The sequence below is a fragment of the Entelurus aequoreus genome, linkage group LG02 (genome assembly GCF_033978785.1).
Source record: "Entelurus aequoreus isolate RoL-2023_Sb linkage group LG02, RoL_Eaeq_v1.1, whole genome shotgun sequence".
In the NCBI taxonomy this organism is placed as follows: Eukaryota; Metazoa; Chordata; class Actinopteri; order Syngnathiformes; family Syngnathidae; genus Entelurus; species Entelurus aequoreus.
The window spans coordinates 101,834,171-101,861,621 of NC_084732.1; the positions used below are offsets into that span (position 1 = coordinate 101,834,171).

A 27,451-nucleotide genomic window follows, 5' to 3' on the forward strand; every position below is an offset into this window, starting at 1 on the left:
ATTTTACGTAAAAAAATAAATTAAAAAAACGACTATTGGTTAAAAAAAATTTACAGTAAAAAAAACAAAAAACGACTATAGATTTTACAAGAAAAAAACCTTTAAAAAAACCTTTAGATTTTACGGTTAAAAAAAAAAAAACGACTAGATTTTCTGGTAAAAAAAAAAAAAAGAACTGTAGATTTAACACTGGTAAAAAACTAAACAAAAAACGACTTCGGATTTTACGGTAAAAAAAAAAAAAGAACTGTAGATTTTATGGTAAAAACTAAACAAAAAACGACTTCGGATTTTACGGTAAAAAAAAAATCAAAAAAAGACTATAAATTTTACAGTAAAAAAAAAGAATGTAGATTTTACAGTACAAAAAAAAGACTGTAGATTTTACGGTAAAAAAAACAACTATGTTTTACGGTAAGAAAAAGACCATAGATTTTACGGTAAAAAAAGGACCGCTTCTTGTCATGTGACCAACCCCCCCCCACCCCACACACACACACAGTCAACTAAACAAGCTGACTGAAGAAGAACTTTTATTTTGTCGTCCTTTGCGCTTTCTCACTCGCTAACGCCTCCAGATACATATACTATGATTTGTGCTGATATCGTATCGGATTAATATTGGTATCAGCCAATACTCAAGGCTCCATTATTGGTATCGGAAGTGAAAAAGTTGTATCGAGACAACCATAACTGCCCTTGCTGTACTAAAGGTGACATGAATTTGTGAAGAATGCAAAGGATAAGGAGCATTAGAAAGATTGGTTATGATTTCTACTTATTGTAGAGCGAGAGTATGAATGCAAGTCTTACTGTGACTGGCAGGGGCTGCACCTGCTGTGGGTAAGACTGGCCGTGGCCATCACCTCCGTTCTCACGAAACCAATGGACCCGAATAAAGCGGTTGTTGAGGACAGCCTCTGTGTTTTGGATGGCCCGCTTGGCCTCATCTGGGGATGCAAACTGGATCAGCGCACCTTCTGGGTCGTTCTGGTACGCCACCTAAAATCACACATTTTTTTCATTCAAAACATGGCAGTTAGCCAGGGGGAATTGTGCAGGTCACCATTCAGCGGGCTCATTCCATTTTTTTTTTATTTTTTTTTTACAAACAGGCAAAGACAAGTTTAGGCAAAATTCAATTCGAAGATGCAGAAAAGAAAATATGGAAAACATTTTGAGAAAAGGATGCGGTGAGATTTGACTCCCTCGCCTGCTGTAGCAGCTCACACGCTGCTGCTGTTGTGTTGTTTTGATAACCAGGATATTGTTAAGCCAATAGCAACATGTACATTCTTTTACTAAAATATGGACTTTTGTCCAGGCTACAACCAATTATTAATGTGTACCGTATTTTCCGCACCATAAGCCGCACCTAAAAACCACAAATTTTCTCAAAAGCTGACAGTGCGGCTAATAACCCGGTGCGCTTTATATATGGATTAATATTAATATTTATTTTCATAAAGTTTAGGTCTCGCAACTACGGTAAACAGCCGCCATGTTTTTTCCCCGTAGAAGAGGAAGCGCTTCTTCTTCTACGGTAAGCAACCGCCCCCATAGAAGAGGAAGCGCTTCTTCTTCTACTGTAAGCAACCGCCAAGGTGAGCACCCGCCCCCGTAGAAGAAGAAGCGCGCGGATATTACGTTTAATTTCATTTGTGTGTTTCTGTAAAATGGCTCCTACTAAGAGACACACGTACAAGGTTCCACTGACTTTTGATATTCCTGTGAACCGCACTGTGGATACAACGGGAGCACGTACGGTGAATATCCGTTAGCTTGCCATGCTAACGGCCAGAAACTTCCACCCATGGTGATATTCAAAAGGAAGACCTTGCCAAAAGAGAACTTTCCAGCCGGCGTCATCATAAAAGCTAACTCGAAGGGATGGATGGATGAAGAAAAGATGAGCGAAGAGACCGGGTGACTTTTTTCACGCAGCTCCGTCCCTGTTGATCTATGACTGCATGCGCGTCCACATCACAGATGGTGTCAAAAAACAAGTGAAGCACACAGAAGAAGAAGAAGAATTCGAGGGATTTGTGGATGAGTAATAACTTTAGAACGTGAGCTTTAAATGTTTATTTTGTGTGTTGTGTGACATTAACGTTCGAGCAACGTTGAGTTATTGATGTTGCTATTGCTCTGCACTATTTTGAGTGTTACTATTTTTGTGATTGCACATTTGCACATTACATTTTGGGAGTGAACAGAGTTGTAGAACGCTGGTTTGTAATATATTATTAAAGTTTGACTGACCTATCTGACTGTTTTTTTGACATTCCCTTCAGCGCAGCGTAGGTGCGGCTAATAACACGGGGCGGCTAATAGGTAAACAAAGTTTTGAAATATGCCATTCATTGAAAGTGCGGCTAATAACACGGGGCGGCTTATGGTGCTGAAAATACGGTACATTGTTTCTTAGGGGGAACTATGCTTCACTATACAAACTTTTATTCATGAACCATGTTTAAGAACCAATTAAGTTTGTAAATGGAGGTTCCCCAGTATTGTCTCGTTAAGATTTTATCGTTACGGTACCCTTAGCGATATTCCTTATCTACACCGGTATTTATTGGTACTGAATGTCATTTGTGGCAATAAAGATGGGAAAAAATGCATTTTAATTAGCGTTTATTTTAGCACAAATTAACCCATACCACCTCTAGTGTGATGTACAGTAACATCTCAGAAGAGGGAAATCTTAAAGAAGTCAACTATGTGTGCAGTTAGGTCATCTTCTGTGTGCAGTGCAGTTCTTCTTGTAAAGACCACACACATCCATCACTGTGTTTACATTCATTACACTCAGCTGGAAATAATATTTATAAATGGCATGCATGTGCACAGAACATACATTCACATGATATATCATATACATCAATAAGCATGTTAAGTGGGTGTGCATTTTGTAACAATAGGAAATGTTATTTGTGTTTATGTTGCAGATGGACGTAATTGAGTGAAGGACGAGAAGCCATATTGAGTGTTGTGCTACTGATTAATGTGTGTGTAGTGTGTACTATATAAATAAAATGTGTGTGTAGTGTGTATTATATAAATAAAATGTGTGTGTAGTGTGTATTATATAAATAAAATGTGTATGTGTGTGGAGTGTGTATTATATAAATAAAATATGTATGTGTGTGTAGTGTGTATTATATAAATAAAATATGTATGTGTGTGTAGTGTGTATTATATAAATAAAATATGTATGTGTGTGTAGTGTGTATTATATATATTGGCCTGTGGATTAATTAATTCGTCGTGAGTGAAGTGTGTTCAAACTGACACAGCGTACGTGACTTTGAGGAGGAAATATTGTTGCAATACAAACTTTTGCGTGGTGTTGCTTCCTTATTTGTCATTCGAAAGCTGATTTTAATGTGTAACAGTGGCAGCTGAACTGAATGAGGCAGCGTGTCATAATTACGTCAGTCAGCTGGAACAAAAAATACTGATAATATCATCAGTCTGGAATCTTCACGGTCTTCATGGACCGACCTAATTAGGAACCAGTACCAAAAAAATACAGGTACAAATCTATAATTGTCCCACAAATTCTTGGCAATAAACGATATTATTGTCAGGATTATTTTTGAGCCCAAATTAAGTAGTAGTAATGTAATCAAAATATAACAATATTATTTTCAAAAGCAAGTAACTTTGATTCCTGTTTTTTTTACTATTATAGTTGGAAGGTCAAGACCTTTTAAAATCCTAAATTAGTAAACAAAAATAAAATGGACTCTCTCAATTAGCAAAAAAATGCACTTCACAAATATTCAACATCTTGAAGTGCAGTTTTTTCCTCAGATGGAAAAACTGGGTCAGGTGGTTTGTTTTTGATCTATTACTTTTAAACGTCCGTGTTGATGTGCTCATCGCCGACCAGTAAGTAGACCGATAAACCGCAGCATAAAATAAAGAAATGTAGGATGTTTACCGTTAAAAGCTGACCCACCTGAAGGTTGACGATGGTTCCAAACTTGCTGAAATGATCATTGAGCTTGCTGATGTTGTTGAGCTCGGGAGGAATTTGCCGAACCAGCAGCTTTGTGTTGGGGGAGTTGAACGGGCCTCTCCTGTAGTAGCCCAGGTGGTTGGGCTTGTTATAGTTAGGCCTGGCAAAAAGAAAAGACTTCATTGAGAATACTTTTGACAGAAAAATAAAATCCATAGTTGTGCTGAATCGAAGATATGCTTCATTATAATTTACTGGTCACTTTGTGCGTACTTGTCAAACCAAGGTTTCTGGTGCACAATGCCTCCATCATGTGGACCAACTGGTCTCTTTCTTAGGCCAGAGTCCATCACTATCCTCATACTGTTGTTTGGGACCTTGTCTGGAGAAGAACACAGACTGGCAGGTCAATTCTGGACAAGGACACATTCAGACAGCTCAATATTTTTTTGTAAAACCAGACAACTAGGGGTGTAACGATTAATTTTAACAAGGATTCGATTCGATATTTGTGGTTGCCAACACAATTCAGGGCCGATATATATATAAATATTTTTAGAACGATACGATCCGAAACGTTTCAGTGACTGGAAATCGATTCATTAACTTGTGTGTGAAATAAACTGCAGGTGAAGTTTCCCATATTCCTGTTATGTCTTGTAAGGGAATTATGTATCAATTAATTATGGATACAAACAAGTAAATAACAATTAATGGCCAATGCATTCACATCTTATTTGAATAAAGTGCAACCAACACTTTAGGTCAAAGTAAGAAAAGGAAACATTTTCTGCTCACATTATAAACATTCATGTCATTTTCAATAAAAGTACAAAAAACAACATTTTAGCAGAAGATTTGCCTGCTACTTTTAAAGCCAGCTCAGTGGCCTTGTGGTTAGAGTGTCCGCTCTGAGATTGGTAGGTCGTGAGTTCAAACCCTGAGTCATACCAAAGACTACAAAAAAATCGGACCCATTACCTCCCTGCTTGGCACTCAGCATTGAAATAGGGGGTCGAAGCGCCAAATGATTCCTGAGTGAGGTGAACATGGGGATGGGTCAAATGCAGAGGACAAATTTCACCACACCCATTGTGTGTGTGTGACTTTAACTTGACATTTTTTGCCTTTGTTTTTTAAACAATACAAATACAAGCCTAATGTTAAAAAAATAGGTGCAACCAGATCTCTTCAGGTTAAATGAACAGTGGTTTGACCTGCCACTACTCGTGTCCAAGGTGTGGGGCGTTGAAAGCACTCTTTTGAAAGATAAAAACAAAAGGAACTGGTAGTCTCACTCCGTTTATTCAACTCACATCCCTGTGCCAACACTCAGACCCGCCTAATAAACAAATTCCCATTTTCATTTTTATCAAAAGAGAAAGTGAAACCATCTCCTGTTTTGTGCTGCTTTGCCCGGGCGACCAGCGCGTGTACCATGGCGTCATAGGTGGCGTGGCGCAGATGTCAGTGTGGCCGTGCCAGCTACTTGAGGGTTCCAGGTTCGAACCCAGCTTACGCCATCATAGTCACGGCTGTGGTGTCGTTGGGCAAGACACTTCACCCCTGCTCGATAGGTTGTGGTTAGCTGCCTTGCATGGCATCTTCCGCCATCAGTGAGTGAAAGTGTGTGTGTGAATGGCTGAAAGTGACGTACAATGTAAAGCGCTTTGGTATAGTAAAGCGCTAAATAAATTCAGATTATTCACCATAAGAGACTTGTCATGTTACCATTGTATTTTACATATCCAATGTACGACCTTTTAAGAACATCTGTCTTTCATGTTTTCCACACAATGGATCACAATGGTTAATCATTCATTTTTTCATTTGCCTGCTTTTCTTCAGGTACCCGCCATACTTGGTTTGATGACTGATGGCGCCTAGTGATGACGTCACAGACAGGCGACAGATTCTCGTAGAGTTGTACGTTTTTATTCATTTAAAACGTGCTAAAAACAACGTCTGTCGTCCTTAAAGCCAATGTTTTCTTTCCTAGTATCGATAAAATCAACTAATTACCTTTTAAATCAATGTTAGATCGGTATATATTTTCTGGAAGGCCAACTAGCAGAGCAGAGATTGATTTACTCGTATTTAAGGAATATAAATCGCTATATCGATCAATTGTTACACCCCTACAGACAACCGAGTTTGGAAATGAACATGCGCAAAAAAAGCATTGCTACTGCATTTTTTAAATGCGTTTAAAATATTAAAAACATCATTAGACGATATATCACTGATGACATCTTCATAAAGGGACTGATACTTGGCCTACCTCTCTGTGGCTGGTCCACATCTCCCATTGTGAGACCAATCAGGTTGGGCCTCTGGGCATTGACACGATGGCGGTACATTGGCCTGGAGCTGATGGTGATGCTGGGAGCCTCAGGATTATACACGTCAGTCTCATAGGTGTCTGGTTAAGAGGAAGACATCTTCACTGCTCAATACGCTGAATGTTCGCAATATTCACTACAATATAAAACTAGTAATCACAAGGTGTCTACATGCCAAATGTTCATTTGTCATTTGATCTACTTTGTTTGAAAAAGTTACTTTCCAAAAGTGAAACTGACATAACGTGTTTTGACAACCACACATTTCCAGGAATGCCCGGGAGGGGAAGTTCAGTACTCCAGGTAACAATGACTGTGACACTAACCTGAGGGGAAACGTGGTGCTGACATTGGAGGCACCGAAGAGCGCATTCCAGAAGTGACAATGGTGGGAACAGCACTCGTAACGGAATTGGGGGGTGCATCCATTCCTGATGGTTGAAGTGGTGGAAGAGGAGGAGGTGGTCCTGACAAATACAGGAAAAAGTTTGTATTGACCTGAAACATGACCATGTCCCTTTATACTGAAAAGGCTGCAGCTAAATTGCTAATCATCTAAAAAAATAAATACAACTTGATTAAAAGATTTAAGTGCGCGTATAAGTACTTTTTGAGCACATTCAACAATACCGCGATAATATTGATAACCGTGACTATATTTGATTTTTGATTTTGTTTTAACTTGGATATTTCTAAGTTTACATACAGTATATAGGAAAATACAAGTTTATTTTATTCGAAAGGGTATACTTGCATTATTATTATTTTATATCATTACATCAGTGGTATATTAATATTGTTAACAATAATATATTTTATTGGCAATAATCTATACATAGCATTAAGAAAAATATGTTATGGGCCCAGGCATAACAGTAGCTCAGTTCCACTCAACACATTCTCTAATTACAAAAACAAGTCGGAGTTCCTACCGGCGACCGGCGGCAGGCTTGGTGGGAGGGCGCCTGGTGGGGGTACAGGAGGCCCCAAATTCACAGGTGGCGGGTTCATGAGAGGTGGAGGTGGAAGACCTGGGGGAGGTTGGGGGTCCACACCAGGCATAGGTGGAGGTTGGAAGGGCAGCATATTGGGCAGACTGACATCCTCCACTACGACTGGGTCACTTCCATGGTCAAAGGGGCACATGTCTCCTCTCATGCAGAAGCCCTTTTCTGGAGGACATAACATGTTTGCACATGTTTAGTGTCTGTAAAGTCCACAACATTCACTTTTATTTGCATTTCTCACCGTCATAATCCCGGCAGCGTTTTCGCTGCTGAGGAGGGGGCCCCCTGAAGGGACCGTGATCCACCGGCCGATCCGGGTGGAACGCTGACCAGCTCTCGGTTGTGTTGTTGTTGTGATGATGAGTGGGAGCTATGACCGTGATGGTGCTGCTCAGAGTCGGCACTGGGAAATGCGAGGTGGTTGCCGCGGAAACCAGAACGGTCGGCGTGTAGCCATCGACGCCTTCCAACCTGTCCGCTCGGTCTTGATCGTACTTGGACTTCCCAGACTCTCGTTCTGGAAATTTGACAAGAGCGAGACAAGATTATACTGGCCAGTTTTTAAGCTTCAAAAACACGCCATTCCTGATTCAATCTGCTTCTTATATGGAAGTATTATTATAGCAAAATCATTTGCAAATGTGTACCCTCAATCTGGCCAGAAGTTTGGACACACCTTCTTCTCCTCATTCAATGCGTTTATTTTCATGACTATTTACATTGTAGATTGTCACATCAGGGTTGATAAGTGGAATTTCTTGCTTTATCAATGGGGTTGGGACCATCAGTTGTGTTGTGAGAAGGTGTGTCCCAACTTTTGGCCCGTACTGTATATCAATCCGAGTGTGTGCAGTGTTTCCCATAAACTGCCAAGATACCTGTGGCGGTGGGGGCGTGGCTATGGGCGTGGTCACCCTGACATAATCGAGTAATTTGCATAATTTACTACAATGATATGATTTTCTCTAAAAAGGCTCAAAAAATGTATACTTATTAATAATAACCGTTTTGTTTTAAACGTCCATCCATCCATCCATTTTACAATATAATTACAACACTTTATGTACATATTTATATACAGATTTGAACAATAAGTTATTCACTGAAATATATTTATTAATTGTGGTTCTTACAAAAAATATATCTTATAAAATATAAAAGCTAAAATGTCTCTTAAAGCTCTGCCCCTTTAATTAGTGCATACTAAATAATTTAACTTTAGCCTACTACTACAACCATATTATTTACCAGCAACATAAAGTGAAACAGAGGCACAGGTGTCCTGCCACAGTCAGTAACAAATAAACAGAAAACAGTAGTGGTCAAATACAAATAAGGCAACAAGAGAAGTATCCTACACTTCTCTTTTGTAAAGTAAATCTGAACAGCCTATATGGGCATCTACATCAACTATATGATTTGCCTGAGAAGCTGGACAGGACAAAAAATAAAAAAATTAAAAAACATTTTTTTATTTGTGGCGGACGTAATTCTTTCGTGGCGGGCCGCCAAAAATAAATGAATGTGTGGGAAACACTGGTGTGTATTCAGATCTGCGTATGTGCGTTTTAGATCCGCATATGTGTGTTTTAAGTTGTCTGTCTGTCTGTCCCTAATCAGAAAGAACCCTCGATAGGCCGTCTACTTACACCTGGCTTTTGCGAGACTTTGGCCATGTACAATTTGAGCGACTGCATCCAGATTTGTGAGCGTGTAATAAGTGTGCATGCGCATTCAGAAGTGCGTGCGTGTATCTGAGGTGTGCCTACATTCAACCAACCACGGAAGACACCATGCAAGTTAAGCCAATCAGAAACAACGTACACATGAGGCGCCAAGACCCGCCTTATGTTGTTTCTGATTGGTTTTAATTGTGTGAATGCTCCAAAGCCTTCACACATATATGGTTTTCTACACCAAAATTCATCCATTTTTTATTCTTCTTCTTCTTCTCCAAATGTTGGCGCGCTCTACCTTCCACATTTTTCAACCGATTCAAACCACTACACCTTCAACAAAAACAACCATTTTCCACGTTCAACAAATTTCCAGGAATTCCTGCGTTTTTTCTAAGCTTATTTCCAACCTTTTTCAGTGCAATGACTCCTTTCACATTTTTCAACCCATTTCAACCGTTCCACTGTTAAAACATTCCTCTTAGTCACGACAAAAAAACAAGTTGGTTTAAGAACTTGAAAACAATTCCAACACCAACCAATTCAGCTCATTAGTAAGTAAGTACATTTTATTTATAAAGCGCTTTTCACAGATAAAATCACAAAGCGCTGTACAAAACATAGATAAAGTAAAACAACAATTAAATTTAAAACAACAGGGGAAACATCATAAAAAGGATACAGAGGTGATTAAAATGATAGTTAAAAGGTGCATTAACTAAAAAGAGAAGTTTTCAAATGTTTCTTTAAAGTGTCAACACAGTCAAGGTCACGGAGGGACTGCTGCAAACTGTTCCAGAGTCTGGGAGCTATAGCCTGGAATGCCAGGTCTCCACTGGTTTTGAAACAAGTTTGCGGGATCTTTAGAAGACCCTGGCCTGAAGACCGGAGGCTGCTTCCTAAAGAGTAGGGGCATAACAAGTCCATGATGTACAGAGGAGCCACACCATGCAACGCACGGAATGTCAGGACTAAAATTTTAAACTTAATGCGGAATTTAACTTGAAGCCAATGAAGACTGGATGAAACGGGGGTGATATGGACTGTTCTGGGAGCACCGGTCAAATGTCTGGCAGACGCATTTTGTACAGTCTGAAGTCTCTTTAGCGTCGACTTGTTGAAAAGGGTGAAGAGAGAATTGCAATAGTCAATGCGAGACGAAATGAACGCGTGAATGATCATTTCTAGATCCAGTTTTGACAACAAATTTCTCACTTTAGTAATATTTCTGAGATGACAAAAACAGTTTTTGGTCAGTTGACGACAGAGACCCTCCAAAGACATGGACTGATCAAACAACCCCAAGGTTTCTGAGGCTGCTTTTAACAGATGCACCCAGAGCACCAAGGGAGTTCTTGATCAGGGGGGTCTTTTTATCGGGGGCAATTATCATTCATGCCCCTAATCATTTTTTTAAAAAATTCCACTATTCCCAAATTTCCAGGAAGTTCCCAGTGAAAGGAATGGGACATTTTTCTAAGTTGCACACTTCCCACATTTTTCAGCCTTTTCAAACCATTCCAACATTACCACTTTCCACTCATCCTGGACATTCAAACTAACACTTTCCCAAGTTCCAAACCAAATTCCGGATTTCCTGGGTATTAAAACTCTTCCAACATTAAAACCATTCCAACATTCAAACTATTCTTACATTCATACTACATTCTGTCAGCATTTCAGTTCAACTTCAGCACTGGAGCATTCACACGCAATTCCTTCAGGAGTTGCCTCATCTAGTTGCGTAGTGTCTCCCGTGGTTGGCTAAACGTAGTTACAGTGGATTGGTGGCTTCTGATTAAGGAGAGAGACATCGTAAAACCCGTACACAGATCTGAATACACACACTCTGATTGCTATACAGATACACCAGGGGTCACCAACCTTTTTGAAACCAAGAGCTACTTCTTGGGTACTGATTAATGCGAAGGGCTACCAGTTTGATACACACTTAAATAAATTGCCAGAAATAGCCAATTTGCTCAATTTACCTTTAACTCTATGTTATTATTAATAATTAATGATATTTACACTTAATTGAACGGTTTAAAAGAGGAGAAAACACGAAAAAAATGACAATTAAATTTTGAAACATAGTTTATCTTCAATTTCGACTCTTTAAAATTCAAAATTCAACCGAAAAAAAGAAGAGAAAAACTAGCTAATTCGAATCTTTTGGAAAAAATTAAAAAAAGAATTTATGGAATATCATTAGTAATTTTTCCTGATTAAGATTAATTTTAGAATTTTCATAACATGTTTTAAATAGGTTAAAATCCAATCTGCACTTTGTTAGAATATATAACAAATTGGACCAAGCTATATTTCTAACAAAGACAAATCATTATTTCTTCTAGATTTTCCAGAACAAAAATTTTAAAAGAAATTCAAAAGACTTTGAAATAAGATTTAAATTTGAGTCCACAGATTTTTCTAGCTTTGCCAGAATATTTTTATTTTATTTTAATCATAATAAGTTTGAAGAAATATTTCACAAATATTCTATGTCAAAAAAACAGAAGCTAAAATGAAAAATTAAATTAAAATGTATTTATTATTCTTTACAATAAAAAAGATACATTTACTTGAACATCGATTTAAATTGTCAGGAAAGAAGAGGAAGGAATTTAAAAGGTAAAAAGGTATATGTGTTTAAAAATCCTCAAATCATTTTTAAGGTTGTATTTTTTCTCTAAAATTGTCTTTCTGAAAGTTACAAAAAGCAAAGTAAAAAAAGAAATGAATTTATTTGGGGCGGTATAGCTCGGTTGGTAGAGTGGCCGTGCCAGCAACTTGAGGGTTCCAGGTTCGATTCCCGCTTCTGCCATCCTAGTCACTGCCGTTGTTTCCTTGGGCAAGACACTTTACCCATCTGCTCCCAGTGCCACCCACACTGGTTTAAATGTGACCGGTACTTAGATATTGGGTTTCACTATGTAAAGCGCTTTGAGTCATTAGAGAAAAAGCGCTATATAAATATAATTCACTTCACACTTAGCTTCACATTTAAACAAGTGAAGACCAAGTGTTTAAAATATTTTCTTGGATTTTCAAATTCTATTTGAGTTTTGTCTCTCTTAGAATTAAAAATGTCGGGTAAAGCGAGACCAGCTTGCTAGTAAATAAATACAATTTAAAAAATAGAGGCAGCTCACTGGTAAGTGCTGCTATTTGAGCTATTTTTGGAACAGGCCAGCGGGCTACTCATCTGGTCCTTACGGGCTACCTGGTGCCCGCGGGCACCGCGTTGGTGACCCCTGAGATACACAAATTAGTACATTTACAAATGTGTAAATATATTTGCTACAATAACACTTCCATACTCTTACCTCTACTTCGAGAGCGGGTTCTGCTGTGAGTGGGACTCATGCTTCTGTCTCGGTCACGGTCCCTATCCCTTTCTCTATCCCGGTCACGCTCCCGGTCTCGAGTACGATCCTTGCTCCAGCTACGGCTTCGGCTACGACTGTAACTACGACTGCGGCCCCTTCTCCGATTGTAGCGATCCCGGTAGGAATCCCTCCTCGGTGGGATGCGGTCATATTCCCTCTTTCTGGTACGGTCGTCCCTCTTACGGTCGTCTGCTCTCCTGAGAATTAGAATTTAAAAAAATATACAACAGGCAGCTCGAGGTGATTCAAATATTGACATGGCACATTGGAGATCAAGTGTACACACCTGCCATCTCTGCTGTAGCGGGAACTTGATAGTGGAGGGCTGTTATTCACACGTCGAGGAAACTTTTTGTCACGTTCCTCTTCTCGGTTTGTCTGAACAGAGAATACAGTATGCAAGTCACCTCTCAGAAGTCCACAAGTTTGCATCCACAGATAACAGACACACACGCTCTAACTGCCGTCAGATGTCTCGACTTAAAACTGCATACAAGTCTCAAATGGTGTAAATTGGTCAAGTAAAATTGGACTTATGATCAACCATTTACACCAGGAATGGCAAACGATCGGCTCAAACTGCCCCGCGGTCCGCGAAATGAGTTTGCCAATTATAAAAATGAGTGGCAATTTGTTACCTTCTTGAGACCTGAGAAAAATGCCTACCTCTTTAGGACCAGCCTTTCTAGATATATAAAGAAGTGTATTTACAACATTAATAATATATACATACTATGCAAATATAAAAAAGCTTGTTGTGAAAAATTAGTTGGAATTTCACAAGAAAAAGGTCACAATTTCACAAGAAAAACTTAGAATGTTGGCAGTATTATACTAAAAGTCGTCATTTTACTCAACGCAAGTCAACATTTTACAAGAAAAACTGAACATTTGTGCAATGTCATGATAAAAGTTGGAATTTTACTCAATAACAGTCACAATTTTACAAAAAAAGCTTAACATGTTTGGCAATTTTATGTAAAGAGTCGTAACTTTACTCGACAAAAGTCGCGGTTTTATAAGAAAACTTAAACATTTCAGCACTATTATAATAACCATTGGCATTTTGCTTGGCAAAATGATGACAAAAGCCACACTTTTACTCCAAAAAATTTCACTATTTTACAATAACAACAAAAAAACTTGAATATTGTGATAAAAGTCCAAATTTTATATGACAAATGTCACCATTTTTTATTAAAAGGTAATCATTTTACATAAAAAAGTAATAATTTTACGAGAAAATATTGCAATATTACAGAAGCACAAAGAATATGAGGAATTAACTTAATTAACTTGCTTAGAGGCCCTGCGATGAGGTGGCGACTTGTCCAGGGTGTACCCCGCCTTCCGCCCGATTGTAGCTGAGATAGGCTCCAGCGCCCCCCGCGACCCCGAAGGGAATAAGCGGTAGAAAATGGATGGATGGATGGAGTGGCAATTTTTCATGAAAGAACCTGCTGTTCTAAATAAATCCACAGGATGTCGCAATAGCAATTCTGTTAGGCAAGCAAACGGTTTATAGCAGGGCCATGCGAGTATGCCAAGCAAGAGGTACAGACTAAAGCGGGGCTGCGGCTCCTCCTCCTCGACATAAATGAAACATAAAACCTGCCCTTTTACGTCCTCTGCTTCGACCATGTGCTTTCGCACCCTCATTGCCCCAACATGTCTCGCTCAAAAAAGACAAAAGTGGACGCAGAGTAAGTCAACACTCCTGAATAGAGTCCGTGTACGTCACGGCCATCCGTTTGTCGTTTGGAAGCAGAAAAAAATTCTACACAAAAATCTAATTTAACCGTTTTTTTAGTTTGATGATATAAAAAAAAAAAAGATTGTTACCCAAATTTAGTAATGTGTTTGAAAATCGAAACAGGGCATTTAAACAACGAGTGGAAAACTGTTTTCTCCATTCCTGTCTCTTTTCAGGATCCTCGTCTGTGAGCAACGTTCCCTCTAAGGTGCGCGTCTGCGCAATTGCACACTGCTCACGCGTCTTCTGCGCACAGCAAATTAATGCCGCGCAGAAAATCAAAAATCCCATCTGAACTTTAAACAAAATAAACACATTACAATGTATTCTGTATAATTTTGCGATGCAACTCTGTGAGTGACAAGTGACAACAAGAGTGGCCCCAATGACTGAAACAATCTTTGTCAACACAGTTCAATTATCGTCTGTTGAGACACTTTACGGACAGGAATTCCATCAATCACTTTATTCAGCAAAACTGTTTGTAACCACACCAAGAGTAAACATGAGTAAAAAAAATGTTTATCTAAAAAAACTGGTAATTTTCTGCCATACAAACCAGGCTTAAACCAATTTTGTCAGCCGTCGTTTCAACAGAAGCCGCTCGCTCCGTCTCACCTGCACCAACACACGCACTCATGGCACTTAGCCAGTGCTGCGTTTATGGCCACACAAAAAGTCGGACAACCCCAACGCCACACAATGTGTAAATGCCAGGTTGTAACACACTGACTCCACAATCAGATGTGAGCTTATTTTACTGCCATTTATTAAGAATGTTAATCTAAGGATATTATTCATGAAATATTGTCACTAGATTTCATAAATGCTAATAAAAAGATGTATTTTACAGACAGAAAGTTACAGGAACTAAATGTAATCTATGAAAGGGGTAACATTTATTTTAAAGGCAGGACCCGCAGCCAGACATACAATACTAGCACATAGGTCATGAAAAACATGTTTTTTTGTTTTTGTCATTGTAAGAGGGCAAAATCACTTAAATCAGAAAATTATTTTAATAAAACATTTAAATTGTTATGATGTCAGGTTTGGGACAGGTGTGACACTGGTGTGGCCACAGTGTGCACGTCTGATGTTGCTCACATGTGCTCCACTGAATGCTCAGGGAGTTTGTGCGTTTGCTCACACACATGAAAAATTAGAGGGAACATTGTCTGTGAGTGACCCGGAACAACAGAAAACGAAGAGTGCAAAGAACGGTGTCAGTTTCTCGCGGTCAAGAGTTCCCGTCCACTTGGTTTATGTCCAGAGACATGAAAAGTGACATGTCGAGCATACAAACATCGCTCTTCTTGTTCTGGGTCACTCACAGACGAGGACATGGAAAAGAGACACTGCGCATGTGCAATCTTACCATATCTCCAAATATTGAACAAGGAATAGAGAAAAGAGTTTGCCACTCGCTGTTTTAATTCCCATTTTTTTTATCTTCAAACACATTAATACATTCGGATAATGGATAACAATCAATTTTCCTTTTTACATTATCAAACCAAAAATCGTGGAAAATAGATTTTCATGTTAAATAACTTTAAACGGAAAAAACGGATGGTTGGATGAGCTTCAAGAAGTAGTCACCTAGAGGGACGGCGTGGCGAAGTTGGTAGAGTGGCCGTGCCAGCAATCGGAGGGTTGCTGGTTACTGGGGTTCAATCCCCACCTTCTACCATCCTAGTCACGTCCGTTGTGTCCTTGGGCAAGACACTTCACCCTTGCTCCTGATGGCTGCTGGTTAGCGCCTTGCATGGCAGCTCCCGCCATCAGTGTGTGAATGTGTGTGTGTGTGAATGGGTAAATGTGGAAATAGTGTCAAAGCGCTTTGAGTACCTTGAAGGTAGAAAAGCGCTATACAAGTATAACCCATTTATCATTTATCATTTATCACCTGAAATGGTTGTCACTTCACATGTTAAAGTTAAAGTACCAATGATTGTCACACACAGACACACTAGCTGTGGTGAAATTAACCTCTGCATTTGACCCAACCCCTTGTTCACACCCTGGGAGGTTTGATTGAATGATTGATTGAGAAGTTTATTGACATCTTAAAGAATTGAATCCATGTAATGCTTTAAAAAGGCAAATGGATGGCACAAAAAGCCAAAAGGCTTCTTTCCATTGCGGCCCATTAAATATTCATCACATTTGATACATTCAATAATAAAATATATAAAACCTGTTAGGTGAGGGGAGCAGTGAGCAGCAGCGGTGGCTGCGCCTGGGAATAATTTTTGGTGATTTAACCCCCAATTCCAACCCTTGATGCTGAGTGCCAAGCAGGGAGGTAATGGCTCCCATTTCTATAGTCTTTGGTATGACTCGGCCGGGATTTGAACTCACGACCTACCCATCTCAGGGCGGACACTCTAACCACAAGGCCACTGAGCAGGTGTGTGCTTGAAGCTCATCGAGAGAATACCAAGAGTGTGCAAAGCAGTAATCAGAAATATATAAATATTGCATATTTTGTGTCCTTGCCATAAAAACGGGTTCGACAAAAAGAGCATAAAATATAAACACTTACAGTGTGCTTTGCACACTCTTGGCATTCTCTCCATGAGCAGCAAGCACACCTGTGAAGTGAAAACCATTCCAGGTGACAACCTCTTGAAGCTCATGGAGAGAACGCCAAGAGTGTGCAAAGCAGTATTTAGAGCAGAGGGTGGCTATTTTGAAGAAACTAGAATATAAAACATGTTTTCAGATATTTCACCTTTTCTTCTTAAGCACATAACTCCACGTGTTCATTCATAGTTTTGATGTGACAATCTACAATGTAAATAGTCATGAAAATAAAGAAAACGCATTGAATGAGAAGGTGTGTTCTATATATACGTCAAAATGCCAAATATCGACGCCGATAATAGGTCGATCTCTAGTTTTTATGACTTATAAAGTGCTACCTCATCGTTTTTCTGCTCATCTTTGTCCAGCGGCTTCACCACAGCGGGAGTTTGTTCCGTGGCAGGCAGATAGCTCTTGTTGTTGACGGCTTCAAACAGCTTGTCCACAAATTGCTGGGTTTCTAGAAGAACCACATCAACACAAAAAAAAACAAAACAGATCAAACGAGAACTTGAATCAAGAATTACTACCACAGATTTGCTAGTTACCTTTCTGAAGAAAGACGTCCAACTGGTCAATACACAAGGCTTTGAGTTCATTCTCAGTCTTGTCTTTCTTCACCAGGGCAACAACATACTTGGCCAGGGCTGAAGGGTCTGCTTCGCAGCTGCAGGAGCAGAACATCCATGTCAAAGCAGGTAACCAGGAGGAAGATGCACCATTAATCCACGTGGAGGTTTTAATCAGTGCGATAAATAACCACCGGAGGCTGAAGTTGTGTTTCCAAACATGTTGGCCAATCAGAATTGTTGAGCGCGTTTGTTCGTCTCTCGCTTCAAACAGGGAGAAAGATGTCTCACTCGGCGTGTATTTAACAGTAGAATTAACTGAACGCAGTGAGCCCTCTTTTTTGTTATTTACAATCTTTGTCAGGGTTGGGGGTGCCAACTTTACACACAGACAGCCAGCCTTGCCACTCGCCAGTGAGAAGTACCGCAAAGTAACAATTTAGGAGGAAAAAAAATATGATTGCAATTAGGGCTGCAACAACTAATCGATTAAATCGATTATAAAAATAGTTGGTTATTAATTTAGTCATCGATTTGTTGGAACTATGCTGTGCGCATGCGCGGAGGCTTTTTTTAAATTTTATTTAAAAAATTTTTTATTTTTTTTTTATAAACCTTTATTTATAAACTGCAACATTTACAAACAGCTGAGAAACAATAATCAATATAAGTACAAAAACAGTACAAAACAGCGCCAGGACGGCGCTGAGGCTACGTCTCATGAGGTGGAGGTAAGCTAGCCAATGATGTGTCATGTGCAGCTCACGTGACCACGCCGTCTGGAAACATTTGAAAAATGGCGCAGGAAAACAGTACCGATAGTTTAGCGGAGAAACATCTTGAGGTTATTACTTCAATGGAGAAAATTGTACAACCTAAGTCGTCAAAAGTGTGGGAACACTTTACTTTAAAGACTTCAAAGAAGAGCGTTTCCTGCAAGATGGCACGGAAGTACAACATTGCTTCAGGAGCACCTGAAAAGGAAACATGTTGGAGCCATGGATGAAGGGAAGAACTCACAGTACGTAACTTTTTAAGTCCATAGTGGCAACAAGCATTCATGAGTTCAGCTTTTTTGTAAGTAACTTTAACGTTATGCCTTTGTTGCAACGCGGGGCTGATAATGTGTCTCCGGCACATTTGACTCCGTTTTGAGAGAGAAAACGCACGGTTACCAATTTGGAAATAAACGTAACGGACAGAAATATCTCAGGTTGGTTTCATAATGGATCAATGTAGCCGGGCCGATAAAGCTATATAAATATATTTAGATTTGAGTGACGCTTTAGTATAACTAAACGTTATGAAGGTGCTGGAATATTTCATGCTATTATTCAGAGGCAGCCTAAAATGAATCCTTTATTATTCACAACAGAAAAGTGTACAATATCTGATTCAGTTCTGATGAGTTACATTTCTGAGTTATTATTGGTGTATGCTGCACCCCCAATGTCCACAACATGGTGCCAGTATGCTGGTTTTTTTCAATAAAATACTGGAAAGGATAGAAATGTAGTTTGTCTCTTTTATCCGATTATTAATCGATTAATCGAATAAATAATCGACAAATTAATCGATTATCAAATTAATCGTTAGTTGCAGCCCTAATTGCAATGCAAATGTCCCGTTGTGGTAATATTTCAAATTGGATGGGCAATATGAGCCCATCAACACGGCGTGATGGCAACAGACAAAAAGACAACATTGTTTTTTCAACTGGGAAGAAAAAGCACTTTAAGATCTTCAATATTTATTCAAATTTAAATTGTATCTTACAGAAATGAGTTCATGTAAATGTTTTGTTTTATTTAATATAAAAACATTATTAACCTTCCATACAGTACAGTTGTAAACAATTCTACAGTAATGAGAAATAAAATATACCCTTTTAAATGGTTACTTCAATTATTATTATATATTATGATTACATTATAAACACTGTACAGTTTATATCGCTTATTTCTTTTGTTTAAGAGCATGATGTAGACAAAAAAACTGAGTGACTGCATAAATATTTCTTTACGTAAATGATTGCATATTGTTCTAATGTGTGGCACCTTAAGACAAAAAATATGTTGAGTGAGTCTAAAAGTAACACGTCTTCCTTCACACAATATTTTCACAGTTTTATACATTTATATGTATAAAATATACAATCACAATCTTGTAGAGAACAAGTTATTGACATATGAATGGTCAAAGTCGTTCCCGTATTTTGGCAGAATTAGACAGTTGTTGGCAATTATGTAGATCATGCAGAGTTTAAAATAAGAGTGAGTAGCATTGTAGCTGACAGCTAACTATTCTAGTTATATGGCTTTCAATTAGAGTGAGTAGAGTTTTGGCAAACTATTCTATTTACATGGGCTCCAATAAGAGTGACTAGCATTGTAGCTAACAGCTAAGTATTATACTTATTTCGGCTCCAATAAGAGTGAGTAGCATTGTAGCTAAAAGCTAAGTATTCTACTTATTTCGGCTCCAATAAGAGTGAGTAGCATTGTAGCTAAGAGATAACTATTCTATATAGTTGGACTCTAAAAATTGTAAGCAACATATCTAGCAGCTAACATATAAACACATCTTTATGGATTTGTTTTACCATATGACAAAAAGATAATTTAATTATTTTTATTTTATTTTATAAATGGGGGCGGCTGACAACTTATGCCTTTACAAAAAAATTCTGAAAATGATTTACTATTTATTTTTCCAAAAACGAGTTATTTTGGTGCCAAAATAAAAAATAAAAAATATTTTTCTTTTATTATTATTATTATTATTTGTTTTCCATCTAAATATAAAGTCAATGAAATAATCTAAAATGGGAAATAAATTAGCCAGAGGATTTTAGTAAGAAAATAAAAACACATCTTTATGGATTTTGGTACCAAATGAAAAATATATAATTTAATTGTTTCTTTTTTCATTTGATTTGATAAATCAGAAATTTTTTGTCGTTAATGATTTTTTTTTCTTAAAAAACAAAACGATTTAGTATTTTTTTTCCATAAAACGAGTTATTTCCATGCCAAAATAAAACATTTAAAAATATTTTATTAATTCATTTATTATTATTTCTTATCTTTATTTAAAATATCTGCAATCTGAATACAAATTCAGTTAAATAATTATTAAAATGGGAAATAATTGAGCCACATGATTTTAATGAAACATAAAGAGCATACATAAGCTCCGAAAATAGTGAGTAGCGTTGAAGCTAACTATTCTACTTACTTGGGCTCCAATCAGAGTAGCATTGTAACTAAAAGCTAACTATTCCACTTACTTGGTCTCCAATCAGAGTAGCATTGTAGCTAAAAGCTAACTATTCCACTTACTTGGTCTCCAATCAGAGTAGCATTGTAGCTAAAAGCTAACTATTCCACTTACTTGGGCTCCCAAAATAGAGAGTGGCGTTGTAGTGTCTCAGCTAACAATTCTACTAACATGGGCTCTAGTAAGAGTAAGTAGTGTTGTAGCTATCAGTTAACTATTCCACATACTAGGGCTCCAAAAATAGTGTGTAGCATTGTAGCTTACAGCTAAGAATTCTACTTAAATTGGCTCTAACAAGTGTGAGTAGCGTTGTAGCTCACTATTTTACTTACATGGGCTCTAATAAGATAAATAAGTGATAAGTGTAATAAGATAAATAAGTGATAAGTGTAATAAGACAAATAAGTGATAAGTGTAATAAGATAAATACGTGATAAGTCTAATAAGATAAATACATGATAAGTCTAATAGGATAAATAAGTGATAAGTCTAATAAGATAAATAAGTGATAAGTCTAATAAGTGAGTAGCATTGTAGCTAACAGCTAAGTGTTCTACTTACATGGGCTCTAATAAAATAAATAAGAGATAAGTGTAATAAGATAAATAAGTGATAAGTCTAATAAGTAAGTAGCATTGTAGCTTACAGCTAAGCGTTCAACTTACATGGGCTCTAATAAGATAAATAAGTGATAAGTCTAATAAGATAAATAAGTGATGTCTAATGAAATAAATAAGTGATAAGTCTAATAAGATCAAATAAGTGATAAGCGGTAGAAACTGGATGGATAGATGGAAGTCTAATAAAATAAATAAGTGATAAGTCTAATAAGTAAGTAGCGTTGTAGCTAACAGCTAAGTGTTCTACTTACATGGGCTCTAATAAGATAAATAAGTGATAAGTCTAATAAGATAAATAAGTGATAAGTCTAATAAGATAAATAAGTGATAAGTCTAGTAAGTGAGTAGCATTATAGCTAACAGCTAAGTCTTCTACTTACATGGGCTCTAAAAAGATAAATAAGTGATAAGTCTAATAAGATAAATAAGTCTAATAAGATAAATAAGTGATAAGTCTAAGAAGATAAATAAGTGTAATAAGATAAATAAGTGATAAGTGTAATAAGATAAATAAGTGATATGTCCAATAAGATTAATAAGTGATAAGTGTAATAACATAAATAAGTGATAAGTGTAATAAGATAAATAAGTGATCAGTCTAATAAGATAAATATGTTTAAGTCTAATAAGATAAATAAGTGATTGATTGATCGATTGAATTGATTGATTGAAACTTGTATTAGTAGATTGCACAGTTCAGTACATATTCCGTACAATTGACCACAAAATGGTAACACCCCAATAAGTTTTTCAACTTGTTTAAGTCGGGGTTCACGTAATCAATTCATGGTACAAATATATACTATCTTCATAATACAGTCATCACACAAGTTAATCATCAGAGTATATACATTGAATTATTTACATTATTTACAATCTGGGGGGTGGGATGAGGAGGGTTTGGTTGATAACAGCACTTCAGTCATCAACAATTGCATCATCAGAGAAATGGGCATTGAAACAGTGTAGGTCTGACTTGGTAGGATATGTACAGCGAGCAGAGAACAGTGAGTTCAGATAGCATAAGAACAAGGATATACATTAGAACAGTGGTTCTTAACCTGGGTTCGATGGAACCCTAGGGGTTCGGCGGAGGTCAAAACACACCCGACTCATCGTGTAAATAAAACTTCTCCCTATCGGCGTATTACGGATACGGCAACAGCAGAAGTCAGACTGATTTGCAGGTGTGTCATTTGTTGTGAGTTTATGCACTGTGTTGGTTTTGTTGTTTGAACAAGGTGATGTTCATGCACGCTTCATTTTGTGCACCAGTAAAAAACATGGTAACACTTTAGTATGGGGAACATATTCACCATTAATTAGTTGCTTATTAACATGCAAATTAGTAACATATTGGCTCTTAACTAGTCATTATTAAGTACTTATTAATGCCTTAATCGGCATGGCCTCATTATAACCCTAACCCTAACCAAATAACTCTAAATTATGTCTTTTGTTACTTAGAATATGTTCCCGTAGTGTCCAAAAAACTCTAAATTAAAGGCCTACTGAAAGCCGCTACTACCGACCACGCAGTCTGATAGTTTATATATCAATGATGAAATCTTAACATTGCAACACATGCCAATACGGCCGGGTTAGATTAGTAAAGTGCAATTTTTAATTTCTCGCAAAATATCCTGCTGAAAACGTCTCGGTATGATGACGTTTGCGCGTGACGTCACGGATTGTAGCGGACATTTTGGGACAGCATTGTGGCCAGCTATTAAGTCATCTGTTTTCATCGCAAACTTCCACAGTATTCTGGACATCTGTGTTGGTGAATCTTTTGCAATTTGTTTAATGAACAATGGAGACAGCAAAGAAGAAAGCTGTAGGTGGGAAGCGGTGTATTAGCGGCCGGCTGCAGCAACACAAACACGTAGCCGGTGTTTCATTGTTTACATTCCCGAAATATGACAGTCAAGCTTTACCATTGGCCTGTGGAGAACTGGGACAACAGAGACTCTTACCAGGAGGACTTTGAGTTGGATAGCAGACGCGGTGCCGTGAGTACGTACGCAGCTGCGGCTTCCAAACATTTGATCGCTTGCCCGTGCGTGCATGCCGCTATGTGCATGTCACGTACGTAACTTTGGGGAAATATATGTGATGTATGAACTTTGCGGAGGTGAACGGTACTTTGGGCTGTGGGATTGAGTGTGTTGTGCGGGTGTTTGATTTGTATTGGCGGGTTATATGGACGGGAGGGGGGAGGTGTTTGTTATGCGGGATTCATTTGTGGCATATTAAATATAAGCCTGGTTGAGTTGTGGCTAATAGAGTATATATATGTCTTGTGTTTATTTACTGTTTTAGTCATTACCAGCTGAATATCAGGTCCCACCCGCCTCTCACAGCATTTTCCCTATCTGAATAGCTTCCACTGCCCTCTAATCCTTCACTCTCACTTTCCTCATCCACAAATCTTTCATCCTCGCTCAAATTATTGGGGAAATCGTCGCTTTCTCGGTCCGAATCGCTGTCGCTGCTTGTGGCCATGATTGTAAACAATGTGCAGATTTGAGGAGCTCCACAACATGTGACGTCACGCTAATTCCGGTACAGGCAAGACTTTTTTTTATCAGCGACCAAAAGTTGCGAACTTTATCGTCAATGTTCTCTACTAAATCCTTTCAGCAAAAATATGGCAATGTCGCGAAATGATCAAGTATGACACATAGAATGGACCTGCTATCCCCGTTTAAATAAGAAAATCTAATTTCAGTAGGCCTTTAAAGGCCTACTGAAAGCCACTACTAGCGACCACACAGTCTGATAGTTTATATATCAATGATGAAATATTAACATTGCAACACATGCCAATACGGCCGGGTTAATTTATAAAGTGCAATTTTAAATTTCCCGCTAAACTTCCGGTTGAAAACGTCTATGTATGATGACGTATGCGCGTAACGTCAATCGTTGAAACGGAAGTATTCGGACACCACTGTATCCAATACAAAAAGCTCTGTTTTCATCGCAAAATTCCACAGTATTCTGGACATCTGTGTTGGTGAATCTTTTGCAATTTGTTTAATGAACAATGGAGACTGCAAAGAAGAAAGCTGTAGGTGGGATCGGTGTATTAGCGGCTGGCTGCAGCAACACAACCAGGAGGACTTTGACTTGGATAGCAGACACGCTATCCAACGCTAGCCGCCGACCGCATCGATGATCGGGTGAAGTCCTTTGTCGCTCCGTCGATCGCTGGAACGCAGGTGAGCACGGGTGTTGATGAGCTGGCTGGCGTAGGTGGATAGCTAATGTTTTTAGCATAGCTCTGTGAGGTCCCGTAGCTAAGTTAGCTTCAATGGCGTCGTTAGCAACAGCATTGTTAAGCTTCGCCAGCCTGGAAAGCATTAACCGTGTAGTTACATGTCCATGATTTAATAGTATTGTTGATTTTCTGTCTATCCTTCCAGTCAGGGGTTTATTTATTTTGTTTCTATCTGCAGTTAAGCCCGATGCTATCACGTTAGCTTCGTAGCTAAAGTGCTTCGCCGATGTATTGTCGTGGAGATAAAAGTCACTGTGAATGTCCATTTCTCGTTCTCGACTCTCATTTTCAAGAGGATATAGTATCCGAGGTGTTTTAGAATACAAATCCGTGATCCACAATAGAAAAAGGAGAAAGTGTGGAATCCAATGAGCCCTTGTACCTAAGTTACGGTCAGAGCGAAAAAAGATACGTCCTGCACTGCACTCTAGTCCTTCACTCTCACGTTCCTCATCCACGAATCTTCCATCCTCGCTCAAATTAATGGGGTAATCGTCGCTTTCTCGGTCCGAATCGTTCTCGCTGCTGGTGTAAACAATGGGGAAATGTGAGGAGCCTTTCAACCTGCGACGTCACGCTACTTCCGGTACAGGCAAGGCTTTTTTTTTATCAGCGACCAAAAGTTGCAAACTTTATCGTCGATGTTCTCTACTAAATCCTTTCAGCAAAAATATGGCAATATCGCGAAATGATCAGGTATGACATAGAATGGATCTGCTATCCCCGTTTAAATAAAATAAACAATTTCAGTAGGCCTTTAAGTCTTTGTTATTTAGAATATGTTCCCCATACTATAGTGTTACCAAAAACATATAACTTTGTCTTGAATTTGAAAAAAAAAAACATTTTATTTTTCACTAAAGAAAGGTTTGGTGAATATTGGCGGAATATGAAACTGGTGGGGTTCGGTACCTCCAACAAGGTTAAGAACCACTGCGTTAGAAATACATGTTAATATTTACATTTGGTTATTTACAATCCGGGGATGTGGAAGGGTGAGGGTGATAAGTGTAATAAGATAAATAAGTGATAAGTGTAATAAGATAAATGAGTGTAATAAAATAAATACGTGATAAGTGTAATAAGATAAATGAGTGTTGTACTTACATGGGCTCCAGTGTTTGGGACAGCCATGTTTTCAAAGCATCCAGATTTTCAATGATCATTTTAGATCAAGCTGAAACTTTGGAGGCACCACGGCCAGAGTCGACGCTACCTGGAGGGACTACTATATGCGCAGGCCTGGGAGAATTACACGAAGCAGGCCTGGAAGAATGTCACACATTAAAGGAAGTAAGTCTGTAAGAATGTCAGACATTAAACGGAGTAAGTTAGGTAAGTTAGAGTTTAGCTGCAAGTTAGCGGCAACTAGGCTGGCTAAGCGCAGGTTGCAGGCCTCAAACGTGCTATCGAGCTCTGCCGGTTTAATCGCTCCAGAGCCACGTCTGCGGTGCACCTGCGAGTCAAGCCGTTATAGCAGCTTGACGGTCAATTGGAATTAAAAAGAATGATTTAAAAGGCGAACAAATGCGCGTTGAACTTGTCACTTTATTGACGCTCCTCGCTAGCTAACGTGCCAACCTGACTATTTACTTCCGCTTGTGATCTCGTCGGCAACTCTCGCGAGACTAATGTTAAAGCAGCGTGACGTGGTGTGTGTGTGTGCGTCATCACTGTGGGACACGACAGCGTTGGAAGCAAAGTTTCAAAATGACTTAAAAAGAAATGATTAACGTTTTTTTCGAACACATTTTTAGTGCTGAATGTTTTTGTTGTGTAAATGATTTGTTCGTCTTCCATCTAAATATAAAGTCAATGAATAAATATTTTAAAATGGGAAATAATTTAGCCACGTGATTTTATTAAAACATAACAACGCATCTTTATGGATTTTTTTAACCATATGACCAAAAGATAATGTGATTATTTGTATTTATTTTTTATAAATGGGGCGGCTGACAACTTATGCCTTTACTATAAAAAAAATTCAGAAAATGATTTAGTTTATTTTTTATTTTCAAAAATGAGTTATTTCGGTGCCAAAATTAAAAATCTATCTTTCTGTTTTATTATTATTATTAATATTATTATTATTATTATTTGTTTTCCATCTGAATATAAAGTCAATGAAATAATCTAGAATGGGAAATAAATGAGCCAGAGGATTTTAGTAAGAAAATAAGAACACATCTTTATGGATTTTTGTACCAAATGACAAAAGTATAATTTAAATATTAATTTTTTTAATTTGATTTGATAAATGGGGGCATCTGACACCTTTTGTCTTTAATGGGTTTTTTTTCCAAAAAAACGTAACGATTTAATAGGTTTTTTTTCACAAAACAAGTTATTTCCTAGCCAAAATAAAAAATAAAAAAAACAATTATTAATTCCATCCATCCATACATCTTCTTCCGCTTATCCGAGGTCGGGTCGCGGGGGCAGCAGCCTAAGCAGGGAAGCCAAGACTTCCCTCTCCCCAGCCACTTCGTCCAGCTCCTCCCGGGGAATTATTAATTAATTTATTATTATTTCTTATCTTTCAGGTGACTACCTCTTGAAGCTCACGGAGAGAATGCCAAGAGTGTGCAAAGCAGTAATCAGAGCAAAGGGTGGCTATTTTGAAGGAACTAGAATATAAAACATCTTTTCAGTTATTTCACCTTTTTTTTGGTTAAGTACATAACTCCACATGTGTTCATTCCTAGTTTTGATGTGACAATCTGCAATGTAAATAGTCATGAAAATAAAGAAAACACTTGGAATGAGGAGGTGTGTCCAAACTTTTGGCCTGTATTGTATATTTTCCTGTCAAAATGGAAAGAAGGAATAGATTCAGTAAGAAAAGATCAAGTACTTTATTGCTACATATTGTTTCCAGGCGTTTAAAATGAGGAGTTTGACACATCTGGATTGACATAATCTAATGGATTATGTAAACGGCTGTGGGTCTGAATCAGGGGGAAAAGTCAAC

The 27,451-nt window shown here is 38.1% G+C and overlaps 1 protein-coding gene across 1 annotated transcript in view; it reads right to left on the reverse strand.

The window, feature by feature from the left end:
- LOC133641796 (RNA-binding protein 26-like) overlaps positions 1 to 25,643 on the reverse strand; it is a 41,659-nt gene extending 16,016 nt beyond the window's left edge. Inside the window, exons 1-12 of the mRNA XM_062035820.1 lie at positions 25,585 to 25,643; positions 17,275 to 17,393; positions 17,065 to 17,186; positions 12,671 to 12,762; positions 12,322 to 12,581; positions 7,558 to 7,833; positions 7,242 to 7,481; positions 6,636 to 6,776; positions 6,249 to 6,389; positions 4,241 to 4,349; positions 3,968 to 4,127; positions 814 to 1,002 (exon numbers count right to left, since the gene is read on the reverse strand). Of these exons, the coding sequence (XP_061891804.1) occupies positions 814 to 1,002; positions 3,968 to 4,127; positions 4,241 to 4,349; positions 6,249 to 6,389; positions 6,636 to 6,776; positions 7,242 to 7,481; positions 7,558 to 7,833; positions 12,322 to 12,581; positions 12,671 to 12,762; positions 17,065 to 17,186; positions 17,275 to 17,393; positions 25,585 to 25,643 (1,908 nt within the window). The remainder of the gene's footprint in view (positions 1 to 813; positions 1,003 to 3,967; positions 4,128 to 4,240; positions 4,350 to 6,248; positions 6,390 to 6,635; positions 6,777 to 7,241; positions 7,482 to 7,557; positions 7,834 to 12,321; positions 12,582 to 12,670; positions 12,763 to 17,064; positions 17,187 to 17,274; positions 17,394 to 25,584) is intronic.
- Between the last annotated feature and the right edge of the window lie 1,808 nt (positions 25,644 to 27,451).